At 41.9% G+C, this 16205-nt stretch overlaps 2 protein-coding genes across 2 annotated transcripts in view; one reads left to right on the forward strand and one right to left on the reverse strand.

The window, feature by feature from the left end:
- The window catches only part of GCA (grancalcin), a 216414-nt gene that overhangs the window by 158870 nt on the left and 41339 nt on the right, over positions 1–16205 (reverse strand). The window lies entirely within an intron of this gene.
- On the forward strand, positions 1014–15947 carry GCG (glucagon). Its single transcript, XM_063118618.1, has 5 exons — positions 1014–1105; positions 1481–1642; positions 10044–10181; positions 13230–13373; positions 15879–15947. Exons 1-5 carry the CDS (start codon positions 1014–1016, stop codon positions 15901–15903), a joined length of 561 nt encoding a protein of 186 aa, XP_062974688.1. The 3' UTR covers positions 15904–15947.

Genomic DNA, 16205 nt, shown 5'->3' on the forward strand with positions numbered 1-16205 from the left:
CTCTCAGGATCATGTATTATATTCGTACATTATGCCACTGTGATGGAAGCTACCACAAGTTGTTTCTGCATAGCGACACTCCCTCTCAGGGTTGTACTGCTTGAAAAGCACAAGTCATGTGGTTTAACCTAGTTGTACAGGAAGACTTCCTGCCTGTGCCGACAGTCACCACGATGATACAGCACTGGCATAGAGATTGTTCGCTGGGTTAGCATTTTTCAAATGTTAATGATTTGCATGCAGCAGGTCCCAGGTTCAGTCCCTGGCATCTCCTTTGAAAAGGAGGTGATGGGAAAGACCATCTCCCTTATACCCTAGAGAGAAGTGGCTGCCAGTCAGAGTACTGTATACTGGGCTGGATGAACATATGATCTGACCTGATATAAGAACATAAGAAGAGCCCTGCTGGATCAGACCAAGGGTCCATCTAGTCCAGCACTCTGTTCAGGCAGTGGCCAACCAGCTGTCGAACCACAAGCAGGATACGGTGAAACAGCACCCTCCCACCCATGGCACCCTCCCACCCATGTTCCCCAGCAACTGGTGTATTTAGGCTTACTGCCTCTGATACTGGAGGCAGCACATAGCCATCAGGACTAGTAGCCATCCAGGAATTTATCCACCCCCACCCCCTTTTAAAGCCATGCAAATTGGTGGCCATCACTACACCTTGTGGTAGAGAATTCCATGGTGTAACTATGCTCTGTGTGAAGAAGTGACTGTGCGCAAAGCCGAGCTGGAGAAGTGGGGCAAGCAGGCAGAGCAGGTGCCTTTTCTTTGGGTGTCGATTGGCAGATGGGAAAGAGAGAAGCCTGGCGGAGGAAGATGATGATGACGCAGAAGAAGACAGCTTCCTCTGTTAATTCCTATCACATAAAGAACAGTTTTGGGCGGCTTTCAAGTGGAAGTGCCTCAGGATCATTTCCCAGATGGGACACCCTGTGTGTATTAATGAAGCCAAAGTATGTTGCAATGACTATTTTTCCTCCATCCCTGTCCCACAGGTGACGAAAATGAAAAGCATGTACTTTGTTGCTGGGTTGCTCTTAATGATTGTTCAAAGCAGCTGGCAAAGTCCCCTTCAAGAAACAGAAGAGAAATCCAGGTAAATACCACAGTTCAAATTGTCAATAATAACCTAAATGTAGACTATGTATTTCCTTATAACAGAGTGCAAACGGGCATGGAAATCCCCTTAAGATACTAACATTAATTCTTGTTTTTATCCCACTGAACATTGGATAAGTCAGCAGCACACCGGGTTGTTCATTGAACCAGTCCTGCCTTTGGTTGTTACTGTTGTCTAAACAGAATATATTTTCCCCTATTACTAAGCAGTTATTAGGCAACTAATGACCCTTTCTTAACAGCAATTATTTTTTAGAACATCTATATCTTTTAAGGAGGTCGTTCCACAGTACAGCACCTTTCAAATGTGCTATCTTCAGTGCCATTAATTTGTTACAAACCGCACTTATAGATCATTCAAAGCTTCCCAGGCTGAACCATTAGATGACTCTAGACAGCTGAATGAAGTGAAACGTCACTCACAAGGTACATTCACCAGCGATTACAGCAAGTACTTGGACGCGAGACGAGCTCAAGATTTTGTACAGTGGTTAATGACCAGTAAAAGAAGCGGGTAAGCAAAATGGACACGCCGTCCCAACCCCAACCCCTTATAAATTGCTCCTGGAGAAAAATGTTTTCACTTGGAGCACCCAATACTATATAAACGTGATGAAGTATATGAAAGGATGCCCTTTATCCAGCTAAATTTACCAAGAGAATATATGCAAGCTTCACAGAGCTAGAACCAATCCTAAATATTCATCCAACTTTCCGTCCATCCAAACTTCCGTCCATCCAATCTTCCATCCGTCCAAACATCCATCCATCCATCCATCAATTCATCCATCAATCCATCTATTCTGATTTATATCCTGTTCTTATTCAGGGGCTCAGGATTAATAGCAAGGATTTTATATATTACAGGAGCACCTCAGCAATCATCCCTTTACCACACATGTGTCATTCCCGCAATCTCCAGCATCCTGAGGTATTAATACTAGGTAACGACCATTATAAACATTTTCTAAAGAGATGTTAGTTGAGTAAAGACTATGGGCTCAACCCACTGGAAACTTGCCCCATGCAAATCCCACTGAAGATTTCTCAAGAATGAGAATTGTGCAACAGTTTCACTTGTGCAACTGGCATTATTTCAAAGGGACTTGCATTGGAGAACGTCCAACTGGATTGTGTCTTCTGCCTACAATCCAGTGCATAGTTATTAATGCATTAAGACGTCCTGTTGAAATGAGCGGAGTCTAAGCACACATAACCTTGTGCTGGATTGTGGTCCCTATCCCGGACATCTCTTGGTGTGACCTATATACCTCTTGAACTGATATACCTGGATTTAAACTGGGTTCAATAAAAGTCTTATCTCATTAGTTGCAATAACAGAAAAGCAGCAGCCGAGATGGAATATAATGACACCTGTGCCAGTGCATCATCATGACTTCTGCCACTGAACTATGCTGATCCAAGACGGTGCATCAACTGAAATGGGAGAGCTACTTTGTGGTATTTTATTGGAAACACTTTAATACCACCCTTCAATTAAAATGTTTATGGTGGTTTATAATAAACCACTTGCTGCCACTCAACAATGCCATATTCAGCATGGCATCACTGCACAAAGTATTTAGCACAAGAAATATAGGAAGATTGAGCAGGCAAGGATATGACAGTGGCTGATTGAAGTACTCTGTGGATACACAACCATCCTTCAGTCATCTAGTCTGGTCGTAAGGCATTACACTTTGGCTCAGTTCAGGCAACACATTTCTCAATAGTAATTTTAGAACTCCACTGTGGAGTTTTTACACCACCGTTGAGAAATGTGTTGTCTGGCAGGAAAACTCCACTCCACGGTGGCGTTTTTTGGGGAAAACACTCCACGCAGAATATCCATGCTGTGTAGAGGGGAATTCCTGCACAGCCATTGTGTTGCGTGTTGTGTGGTGGGTTCTGTGGAGTTTTCTGTTGCACTGAGTTGACGTTTCCCACTGACTACAGAGTTCCCTGGCAAGAGTGCGGAAAGGAGCGAGTGCCGCTCTAGGAGAGCTGCTGCAATTGTTGTTGGGTTTTGCAGCAATGGCTGATAGGATACCATCAGGAGGACCAGGGGAGGAGAGAGGGTGGAGGAACTGTCAATCAAACATCACGATGGATTTTACTGAACTCCACGGTAGCCCACAGTCACACAATGGTGGAATTAGAACATGTTGTGTGGGGGAGTACCTCCTAAAAACTCCACAGTTGAGTGGAGTTTTCACACTGCATTGACTAACAGGTTGTTTGAACTGAGTTTTATATGTGATGACAATCTATTGCAATGGAATTGTCATTGAAAAGAAGAAGAGCAAGGCAGTCTTGCTACACTGACTTCAAACAGGATGTTTTTGCAGGTACATAGATGAACGCAAGCCACTGTAGGTACTACTGTAGCTGCACACATCTTCAGAATCAGGCTAGTACCAAAAGCTATGATGTTGCATTGGCACAGCTGTCTCTGCTCTCCATTGTGGCTGCTGCATTGCTGTTATGCAGTGACCTTAGTATTGAACCTTATCTACTTTCAGACCAAGTACAACAGCTTAAATGATTTGTAGATTTCACTTCTCTGTCTCACATGCATTGCAATAAAAAAAACCTATTATTTAGAATTTCAGTGTTGTCCCAAAGTAGTTATGATTTTAATAGTTCAGGGACTCTCATCCATTTTCAGTGGGGCTTGCATGGGAAAATTTCCCAGTGGATTGTTCCCTAAGGCTACAATCCACAGTAAAGTACCATTGAAATCCTACTTAAATGAGTGCATCTTACTGCTTAATAGATTTTAGGTTCCTATAAATCCATATATAAACTTGAATACAGTTTCCTAGATTCCATATAAAACATTCAGTGTACTATAAAAGGAAGTATTTTCATTAGATTATCAGCATTATTTCAAAGTAACTGGATATCAGACAACAGCTTATGTTACACACACACACATTAGCCGTCTTTTCAACAAAATCTATAATAATATTAAATCTACACTATTATAATCTATAACAGCCATATCAAACAGATGAAAAAAGTATGATCATTAATGAAATTATTTCTGAAGCAGCGTCGTTTGAAACAGTTGATTGAAAAAAAGTATCCAAGATGTTTAACATCATCAAACATAGGATCAAGATAATAACTGACATGTGGTTTAATAGAAGAGAATATGATTGACAGCACAACTTATATACTGTTCTCAAGCAGAGTGAGGTATGTATAGAACAGAACATAATATACTGCAGGGCAGTAATACTTTGCAGCATTTGGGCTGGGATCTAGAACATACAATTCTGCCTTATACCAAGACGGACTGTGGCTCCATCTAGCTCAATATTGTCTACACTGCCTGACAGAGGTTCTCCAAAGTTTCAGGCAGGGGTCTTTGCTAGCCCTATGTGGGACTGAACCTGAGAAGTTCGGCATTGTGTTCTTCCACTGAGTTATGGCCCTTCCCTAGAAAAACAGAAAGCTTTTTCCAGATCAGATGATTTGTCCATCTGGCCCAAGAGAGTCTATTACAGCCTTCCCCAAGGTGGCACCGTCTGGACATTTTGGATTACAACTCCTAGAATTGCTGACCATTGGGCATGCTGGTTGGGGCTGATGGCAATTCAAGCTACCTGACCCTTTAACTGGAGATGCTATGGATTGAACAATGGACTTTCCATATGCCAAGTATGTGCGCTTCTCCACTGAACCATAATCCCTTCCAATGTCCCACTGCAGCTGCTCATTCCAGGTTAATAGTGGTGGGTAAGCTGTTTTTCAGGGTAGCTTATATGCTATTACTGATCATGTGATTGAGGACACCCAGAATAACCTTCCCAGAAATGCTGCCACCTGAACACCATTTGAAAAAGCACTGCAGCAAAGTATTCTACTATACTCGAAAGTAACACAGTATTTGAACCTCCTGAAATAAATGTACAGAATTTACCAGTTTCACTTCCTCCCCCAACCATGACTTATCCACCACAGCTTTGTATCATTCTCCATTTCTGATGCAGACAGTCAAAGTAGTTTGCTACTTTGCCGTCTCACACACCAGTATTTGGTTCGTCAGTGTCCAAATACTTCACCGTCCATTGCCACTTCACTATCATGTGTGTTGTTATTTTGCTTCTTTTGCATCTTGCGTCAACTTCAGCAATCACTGTTTGTTGTCCCATCAGCCTGCTGAATAAAGCTTTAATCAGATGGTGTTGGTTAACAGTTGATAAATCAAGATACTATATCAAGTGGGCATGATCCTGCCCTTTTCTGTGATGTGCATATAGCTGCCAGGAAATGGCTCCCTCTTCGAAAAGGTTGACTTTGGGCCCATTCAGAAGACACCTTAAACCATGGCTTTAACCATGGTGAATAAGGGTTTCTGGCTTAACCACCATGGTTAAAGGTATGGTTTAAGGTGCCTTCTGAACGGGGCCTTTGTGGCTGAGCTGGTGGTTGCAAGGATCTCCATGCCCATCACCCTACAGCCTCCCAATGTGTAAATGAGACTCTCCCGGCTCTCCCTTGGTTATGGATCATCAACGGGGGCATTGGTAGGACTCCTTTGAGCAGACCACAGCCCAACAGTTTAAGACTGCTAGGTGTGGCTGGGAAACATAATTCTGCTCCAAGGAAGCAAACACTGTACAAGAAGGATGAGGTGCAAAATATCTGGATATGAGGTGGGGTTCCTTGCCATGAAATGCTAGACCAGGCATTGGGCTATGCCTTGTTGGTAGGCAGCACTTAAATCAGATTGGTACAAATGCACACTATCAACCCAGCTGGCTCCTGGTGTGCATGGTGTACATTCTGCACCTTGCCCTTCCATGTACATTTGGCAGAGGCAGGATCATGCCCATTATGTGCCAATAATGGGATAAGCAACTAATCACCTGATTCTCAGCATAGTTACTTGGAAGTAGTCCCTTCTGAGTTGAGCAGGGATGCTTAGTAAATGTGCTTAGAACCTAAACTTAAGTGAATGTATAAAAGAACAATCATATAGAATGTTGGCTGAATTATTCTAGGAGAAAACGCTGTGTTAGAGCTGATTCACAGAACTACTCTGTTTGTGGATGGCTACTTTTTCTCCCCCATCTTCCAGCATTTCATGCTCATGGGTCAACCAAATCCATCCTATTATTTTCCACCACAAACGTTTCCCATATAGACCAAACAGTTGCAACTAAAACTGCAGCCTATGGGATCATAATGACCAATTCAGCCCAAGCTTAATCACTCTAAGGCTGGGGAAGAGGTTGGCTGAGAGCTTGAGTGGTTATGTGAATTGCCTCTTGGTCTTTTACAAGCTAATGATTGTCCAGCTAGTTCCAAAACTGTTGCACCTCCTTTTAGGGGTGGGAGGTTTAAATGTATTATGCAGCAGTAAATAATTGAGGAGTGACTTTTGAGCAACTAAACAGAGAGATGTGCATCCCACCTGGAAAGAAACTAGTCTTCAATCAGAAAATGTTTCAAATGTTTAATTTTTAATCCCAATTTTAAGTTTTAGGGAAGTCTCAATTCTGACATTTTACTGGAATGTTTTAACATAAATGAAAAGGAATGATGCATTGTGCAGACAAAAAGGGAATCAGGGATCTAATGTACTGTTGCCTCTTTAGCTGTTCGAATCAGTATCGACATTTCTAGCTACTGAATGCATTGGTTGATTAATCAGATGTAATCCGAGTATAAACAGTGTTCCTGGAATTAAATGCAGAAGTCATGTAATGCATATATGATTCATCTCCTATGGATTTAAATGTCAAGAGAGATCACTATAATGCTTAACTGATTATGTGGATTTTTCCCTACTTGTATAAATCCAATTTTAATAATATTTATGGAATTCTGCTGCAGACAACAAGGAATTGAAGACAGAGAGAAAGAAAATCTCCTTGATCAGCTCTCAAGGTATATTTTCACTGAATAAGTATTTAGCAATAGAAGGGATGTACCAAAAATAGTCCCTAAGCCTATTTGACAGGGTCAAGGTAATTTTTGGATAGACTCGGGGAGGGGGGGGCTGGGATCTCAACTTTGAATACTTTTGCACATTCTTAAAAATACTGACCTACTTGCTCTAGAAAGCCTTGTGTGGAGTAGTGTGCTGTATGCATGCTAGGGATGTGCGTGGACACCCTGATTCACTTCAGAAGTGAATTAGACTCTAGCTGGTTCGCCCCAGAACTGGATCCGAAGCTAGATCTGTACACTCAAAGCAGGTCGACTGTTGCAGGTTCCCAGGCACTAGGCCAACTGGGAGTTTTGGATATGCCCCTTTACAGGCACTGTAGATTGTGACCTTAGATCTAGGAAACAACAGAGCCCCCATTTTCATTTAAAATGGTGGATCTAATCGAGGACAGGCAGCTGCTGGATGGGTCAGGTAAATCCTATGGGCGGGCTGGGTCAGTGGCTCACCATCACCCTGCATCAGGCTAAGGTGGCCTGCTTCAGTTTGGATTCCCTTTGCTTCAGATTCAGGATTTGGGCCCGAAGCAGTGCACAGCCGTAATGCATGCTACTGTAGTCAAAGAATTCCCCCCATCAGCTCTGACAATTGCTGATCTGATTATCTGATGGGAGGAAAAGTGTTCCTGGAAGAAGTTCTCCCAATAGGTCATTGGTACTGTCAGAGCTGATGGCACTGGACGTGTATTCTACCAGCATAGAATTACTATCAAGTGTAAATACAAAGATGCTTTATACCAAGATGGGGAACATGAAGTCCAACATCTGGAGGCCCACAACTCCCACCAGCTCTCACCTTTGGCTATGCTGGCTAGGGTTAGTAGAAACCACAGTCAAACAACATCTGGAAGATGACATGTTCCCTCCCTTGCCTTATACTAAGCCATCTAGCCTAGTCCTGTCTGTTCTGGTTGGCAATGGCTCTCTAGTCCCTCTCTAGAGTCTAGGGCCTCAGAGGTCTTTCCCATACTACACTACCTGATCTTTTCAGCTGAAGACAGTGGGGATTGAACCTGGGAACCCCTGAATGCAAAGCATGTAGTCTATCACCAAGCAATGTCTCCTCCCAAGGCACATCCCGTGTGCCCAAAGGTGTCCCTATGTAGCAGCTTTTCATGCATGCAGGACTGCATCCAGAAGATTGATGTGCACAGAGTAGCCTGTGTTGTCCTGTTCACCACCCTTGCTGGGTTTAAAGCAACGTGTGTGTGTGTGTGTGTGTGTGTGGTGGTGGTGGTTGGGAGTAAGTTCCACTCATTTTAATTAAAGTTACATTTAAATAATTGGGCTTAGGATAGTGGCTTGAATTGCATTTTTGCAGTCAACTGAATTCAAGTTTAGGTAGATAAAACACAGATACTTGGCAAGTGTAAACTCACTGCAAATTGGATATTTGGTATTCCAACAAGCCATGATTTTGGCATTGTGGGTACATGTGTCATTATAATAATCTACACTACACATTCTCTCAAGTGATCTAGACATACGGACTACTTTATACATGATGTGGATGAAAATACTTAATAAGTAGAATGATATAAAATAGGTAAATGATACTCTGTGTTTATATGCTGCAGAGTACCATAGCCAATCACGGCTCCCTGTTACATGTACTGCATAATGCATATATGTGCCTTGTGCATACATTACATTTTTATTGTACACATAAAATATTTTATAGGTATTCATAAACACACACTGTGTGAAGTAGTCCTTAGCTGAGAAGTTTGCAGAGCTTATATAGCCTTTAATAGGACACATATAAAAGAGGAACTGTTTCTTAGAACAATATGCTATGTGTACACTTAATCTCATTAAACTAATGAAACATTAACAACACTCTATTAAGCATGATGCAACTCAACAGGGAAAAAGGCAAGATATTCTAAAAAAATACTAATGGGGAGAGTGAAACTGGATCCAGTAATCCAGTGTAAAGGGATGATATCATTCTACTGCATGAACTTCCAAATGGGAGGGAGAAAATAGCAAAAGGGGAATTTGTGTGAAGCCATTACAGCAGCAGAAAAGTGAGAAGATACGCATGCACACATACACACACTAAATGTCTACATTTGAAACACCTTGGGAAAGAATTCATAGAGGGATAGTCTATGCTAGAAGCAGCCCCTCAGCCTATTCAGCTTTCAGAAAGTGATACTATCTGCACTCCCCCAAACTATCAATCTCAGAGTGCAGAGGGGTCTGGATGAACTGAATCTGTGACACCTTTGACTGGAGGCCCTTTAGCAAAATTATCCCTGGCCAGAGCTTGTCACATGACAATGTATCATGTGGAAGCACCTCCATATAAGCTGGACCACTGGTAAGCACATCCTAGTTACTCATTAAGGGTGCTTCCAGACAGGGTTTTATTGTGCAATCGTACTGCTGCTTCATTCATGGGCCCAGATGCTGTCATCTTCATAACCCTCCAGTGTTTTCCCACCGGTGATTCCACCTTTTATCATACCATGAAAAATGCATTAAGGAAAAGAAGACAGAACAGCTGTACAAGGCCTTCTGTCTGTGAGTGCTAAGACTCCATGAGGGTGCTTTCATTTCAAAGCACCCCAAGTGAAGTGTCACCATATCAGTGCTGTGTGTCTCCTGGAGGTAGATGTATGATTGTGGGCAATTGTTTTCAGATGCTGTAGATTACTCTAAACCAGAGTTTGATAAATATGGTGTGTGTTGAGAATTGGCTGCTATATTGAAAAGGCTGAGGGCGTGCTTGGGGACTTCATCTTGTTTTCCACCTCAGGCAGCAAAATGTATTGGGCCGACCATGCTGGTCCAATATTCCTGGCTCCATCTTAGATCCTATTTCTTGGCTGACTCATGCTAGAATATGATATTTTGAAATGGGCTTTGCAGTGTGGACAAAAGGCAAGAGCAGAAAAATCAGAAACACGGAGACAGTTCGAGTACTCAGACAACTGTTCTTCTTTTAGCAACGGACTTGCCAGGCGTCATGCTGAATACGAGAGACACGCTGACGGCACCTTCACCAGTGACATCAGCTCTTTCTTGGAAGGCCAAGCTGCCAAGGAGTTCATTGCTTGGCTAGTGAATGGACGAGGAAGAAGAGAGTAAGAATCCATCTGTTGCTACTATCATTAAGCATTTCTTAGCTTTTGGGGGTTATTACCAATCAAAGCCAAGTGGAACCGCAATGTATTTCCCCCCTCCCTTTCCTCACTGTATTTCATACTTCACTTTTGTAATGGAAGATGTTATCATGGGTGTGAGACGATCTAACTGCTGATTAAAATGTAGCTCTTTGCGAGTTTATTGTGCTGTTACATGCTTGAATAGGTCAAGTTTCTCCATAAGGTCAAGTCATATTGAAGGTCAATGACACTGCCCTCTTCTGCCTGATTTCCTTCTCCTCCATGTCCTGCTTCCACATGACTTACTTCCACGCCCTGATTGCCAGGTGTGCTATTCCAAATCTCTCGTTTCCTATTTGTCCGGAGCCCTTATTTGCTTTCCTCTGGTGTTTCCAGCCTTCTGCATTTTTGAAAGCATTTTTGTTTCTGAAGTTTGTTCAAGCCCCTCCTTGCCGAGCCTCTCCTGCTCTCCTCCTTAGCCTCTTCAAGAAGTTGCTGCTAAACTCATCATCACACTGTCACCGTCTTTCCACCCCTTTTAAAGTTTCCTTTCTGCCTTCCCACTCTCATTCTGCAATACACTGAATATTTACCCCTCCCCTGCCTCAGAGCATCCCATAACTTTAGGCTGCCAACACCTCCATCAGTAACCTGTACTCCATCAGTAACCACCTACATCCTGTTCTCACCACTCTCTTGACAACCTCCCCTTCTTTTGGCTCCTTGGTCTGTTCTACCCACTGCTAACTTTGATCCATCTTTCTCAGCAACTGTACATTTGGAACAGCATCTCCCTTGCTTCATTTCCTCCCCTAATAAACCTACTCACGACAGTCTTCAAGCCCCGCACACGTTTGCCTGCATGGCCTAGCAGTCGAGAGAGCGGCATGCCTTGTCCCATCTGTACTCAGTTCTACCTTTAGACTGTGAGCTCTTCTGGGCAGGGCTTTTCTCATTATTTCTTCCTCTTTCCCGTGCGCAAAATCTATATTGCCAGCTATAAAGGCACCCTGTATGTCATTGGCACTCTATAAAAATTGATGATTATTGCCATCATCACAATAAAGTAAGATCTGAGAGTCAACAACGTGTGTTGGAATTTAGGAAGGAAGCCAACCTATAAAAGGTGATTTCTGAAAGCCTGGGTTTATAACTCTGAATGGGCACTATGGCAGCTCATGAAAGAATTCCTGTGGCAAGGGTTGGAGAGGGATGATACCAGCCCAAAGAGGCATTGTTTAATTTGCATGATAAAGCAAAGAGGCCATTTCATAAGAGGTAGAACATTTATGGTATTTTGTTGCTTTTACCCGTCATGCTGGATATCAGATATTTGTCCTTGGATCCAACAACAGCAGCCATCCAGGACTGCAAGGCAACTGTTAATGAATCCTTCATTGCACTTGATTATTTTTAACCTTCTTAAGGGACATACTACTTGGTGGGTAACTATGTGTGTTACACACAAATGCATGCAGTAGATCTGTTTACTTAAAGTAAATCAGAGATTTTAAGAGGAGAAGTGAGTGGGGTCCCAGATCCCAGGGAGGGGGGAATCTGGATCGGAGAAAGGGTTAAGCACCCATCTCTTGCCATTTCTAGGCTCAACCCCATCCTGAATCCTCCAACCCCCCAAACTGTTTTTATTGTTTACAATTGTATCAGGTTCTGTATGCTCAATTTAGTTAGCCCTGAGAACCTGCATAGCTTCAGGACAGCATAACAGATCTTTGAAATTTACTCTGCTGCTTTGATATTGTTATCAGTCAAATCAAAGACATAAGTTTGATGGAGATCACAGAAAGTGACTTCTTTGTCATTTCCATTTGTGTACCTGTTGAAAGGAACCCTCAGGGCCATAAATCAGGAACAGGATTTCTGTCCATATGTGTGTCTGCTTACACATCATCAAAAGGATTTGGGAGGATAAGAGAGAAGGCTATTACAAATTCTCAGTAAAACCATCAGTACCATCTGATGTTACGAACAGAAAGACCCTTCTAAAGAATTAAAATCTAGAAGTGAAACGAAATGGGTGTATGGAACAGTCTGTGGGGACATTTAACTTTGAAGTATATTGGAATCCTCATGTTTACAATACATTTTTATACTGTATATGATTTCCAACTGTAGCATTAGAACCCATCGCTTAATATACTGTCTTCTGTTTCTGATCTTGATTAAAAGTATAAGCAAGGAATTCAGAACTTTTCCTCAGGAAATGTTTATTATTTCTGGTGCAAATATCTCTGTCACATGGGGAAATTGGCTCACATGATCCTGAGAAACTGTTATTTTCTTGGGCAATGATTTTAAAATTATTTGAGTGCATACTTTGTCACATAGAAATCAGTACTGTTTATGATAAGGTGAATGGCCTAGTCCTTGGAAATACCGCTTTCAGAATACCCTGAAATGTTACATCAACCTTTTTAAGAGTTTAGTAAAAAAGAAAAGGAAAAAAAGAGTTCCCTTGGTGTTAATGAAGCCAAATGGGAGGTACCTCATTGGCTAAGTATGTATTCTCAAACTTCAGTCCACAGCCCACTTATTCCAATTGAGCAGTCATGAACTGCAGCAACAGAATTGAATTAATCCAAACAGAATTGGATTATAGGGGTTTCATGACTATACCAGCCTATCTGTTTAATATTAATCATCATTGGTAGAATCTGATCATGGATGTTTGGACTTTAGTCACGGTGTATAGCATCTGGCCAGGCAAACCCTTCTGATATGACATAAGTACTGATCATGGGCCCACCAGGGTTAAGCACTGTTAAGCTCCATTTATTTTGATGGGAGAACTAAGCACAAGCTTTTAGTTTGTGCTGCTGAAATCAATGGGACTTTACTTACCTGGCTGAAATAGTGTTCCTTCCTAGTGTTATTTGGCTGGAGGGTGGTTATTAAGAAGATATATAAACCCCAGTCCTGTATGCTTTTGCTATAGAATCACTGAGCAAAAGGACACATTTCTTTTTTTTTACTTTCAAGGATGTTATTTGTCCATTTTTCCCCTTTAAGTTTCTCAGAAGAAGCTGGTACAGCTGACGACATTAACAGAAGACATGCAGATGGCACTTTCACCAGTGATTACAACCAACTCCTGGATGAGATGGCTACCCAAGAGTTCTTGAAGTGGCTGATTAAACAAAAAGTGACCCAGAGGTGCCTGAGTTTTGGCTAACCATATTCAGTTATTCTTGGGAGTATCTATATGGTCTATATGAGTGCACAGTTGTACTGTGTTGTTTACATGACGCAGCCACCAACTCACAGCTTTTAGCCCCGAAACTGTGCTGTTGCGTGGTGTGGTTTTACCACAATGTTTGTAGTTCCTCGAAGGTTGCCCCATTGTATCTCCACCTGGGAGTGGTGGCCTCAGTTTGGGTTGAGCCAGTGGGTGCTGCTGGGAGCAGATCCAAGTCCAGGGTAAGTGCGGAGACACAGAACAGGGGGCAGGCTTGATCAGTCGAATGGCTGCTGGTGCTGTGGTTTTTCTGCCCAGACAGCCCACACTCCCTCCAGCAGTCTACACATCATTTACGCCTCATAGCAGTGATGCTGCATGGTTTTGAGGGAACAAGCTACAAAGCATGATCCTATGGACACCCCTTTTGAATTACCTACAAATGGAGAGGGAAATTCTGCTTTCCATCTTGTCACTTTTCATTTCCATTATATATACCAGCCTTTCCCAACAGGGTTCCTCCAGATGTGTTGGACTACATCTCCCAGTATATCCCAAGGTGCTGGGAATTGTAGTCCAACAACAGTCAGTGTGGTGTAGTGGCTCAAGTGTCAGACTGGGAGTCAGGAGATCCAGGTTCTAGTCCCCACTTGGCCATGGAAACCCACTGGGTGACTTTAGACCAGTCACAGTCTCTCAGCCCAACCTACCTCACAGGGTTGTTGTTGTGAGGATAAAAATGGAGAGGAGGAGGATTATGTATGCTGCCTTGCGTTCCTTGGAGGAAGACAGGTGGGATATAAATGCAAAAATAAATAAATAAATAAACAAACAAACAAATAAATAATAAACACATCATAGGGGCATTAGGTTGGGAAGGCTAATATATATTAGAAATATGTTATGATATAAAGAGCTTCTTCTTTTTCTTTTTTTTTACAAAAACAAGACATTTTAAGAAGAGCATGGCTGTTTTCCAGAAGTTCATATAGACCTTGTTCAGAAGACACACTAAGCCACAGTAGTTAAGCATTTTGAACTAAACATTATGGCTTCGCATGTCATGTGAACCATCCTAATCATGGTGGCTACATAATCATGGTTTAAGCATGCTGACTAATCACTTGCTTCAAAAGGGTTAGTGGGCCTAACTATGGCTTACTGTGTTGTCTGAACAGGCCCATAGGCTTTCTCTATATTTCCCCCTATCAGTAGCTCTTAGTATGTCTTATTCATGCAAACCAACAAATTATTTTTAATAGAAAGTGGGGGTGGCATTTTAAAAAGCAGTTGGTCTGATTATATCAGGATAAAATTGCTGGGTGGCAATATGAAGGGTACCTCTGGATATCATGAGTGTACAGACTCAAACCTCTGGAATGTGACAATGGCTACTTGGGTAACTTTCTGGGAGTTGCATGCCAGTTGTAGGAGGGGCCAAAATTAAAAGTAGGCAGACCAAAAAAAAAAAAAAAAAAAAAACAACGTGGAAAGGCCTAAGCTATGTACCCTATTTACAAACATCCAACCATCTTCCCATTTGGTCCCTAGGGGGATCTAGGGATTGGCAACCAACCAGATGCTTCTAGAAACCCACAAGCCAGCTGGAAGGCACTACCCCTCTCCCATGGTTCCTCCTCAGCAATTAGGATTTGGATGAGGTTTAATACAGCCTCAACCCTAATAGCCCTTGATAAACCTATCTAATCCTCTCTTAAAACCATCACCACAGCTTGTGGCAGACAATTCCATCAATTCTATCTTTGAAGAAGTGCTTCCTTTTGTCTGTCCTGAATCTGGTGTTTTACATGGATTTGAGGCTGGAATTCTATACAACTTTTCTCTTCTTGTTATTTATTTATTTATTTATTTATAAAACATTTTATTTGCAACACAATGATAACAACAGACCAGAGAAAGAGAGAGAGAGAGAGTGTAGAGAATTTCAGTCTTCCCGCCCACTACAACTTTACTCTTAAGTATTTGCCATGATTACAAACAGAACTTAACTTATGTACAGGGTTAAAACTTAAAATGTACAGGATCACAGACTAACAGCTTTATTAAAAACAACAGCAACCAGATACAATGTTTAAGATGGACGCAAGCATATTTCAGACTGGAGTTCCATTCATACCTATATGGGAATAAGCCCCATTCAACACAGGGGCAATGAAATCTGAATAAATTGCACAGAATGTATCTGCCTATTTTCCATTGATTCCAACATACTTAACCATATGCTATTGAAATCAACAAGGCTTAATTTGGACAGATTGCACACGTAGTTTTTAGAATTAACATAGATTTGGGGCAATCTTATATAAAACTGAAGAAACCACTTGCAGCAGGTGTCATTAAGGAACTTTCATTATGAACACTACCTAATTTGTATGCAGTAAGAGCATGTATCACTTCACATCAATTTTATCAGTGTTCTGAACAATATATCTGTCCTTAACTTTTTCTCTTTGTGTTTCCAGGGATTTGTTGGGAGAGTACCAATAAGACGCAGAATAAACATGGCACATACATCAAGGTCTTCACTGCCTCTGCTACCAGCCCCTGGGGATTTTTGAAGCATAACATTCTGTACCCTAAAGCCACAAAGCTTGTCATGCAACTTAATGAGCTTCACTGTCTTATCCTGCTATGAAAGGATTCTATAGTGAATACACCTTTGTCCGTTGGACACCACTGAAGTCATAGGTTTACTGGTTCCAAGGTCATATGTTTTCAGATCTTTCCATTTCTTTAAGGAAAATCTCAAAAAGGCCACAAACAACGGTGTTTACACTCTGCAACGCTAT

Source organism: Elgaria multicarinata, chromosome 2, assembly GCF_023053635.1.
Source record: "Elgaria multicarinata webbii isolate HBS135686 ecotype San Diego chromosome 2, rElgMul1.1.pri, whole genome shotgun sequence".
NCBI lineage: Eukaryota > Metazoa > Chordata > Lepidosauria > Squamata > Anguidae > Elgaria > Elgaria multicarinata.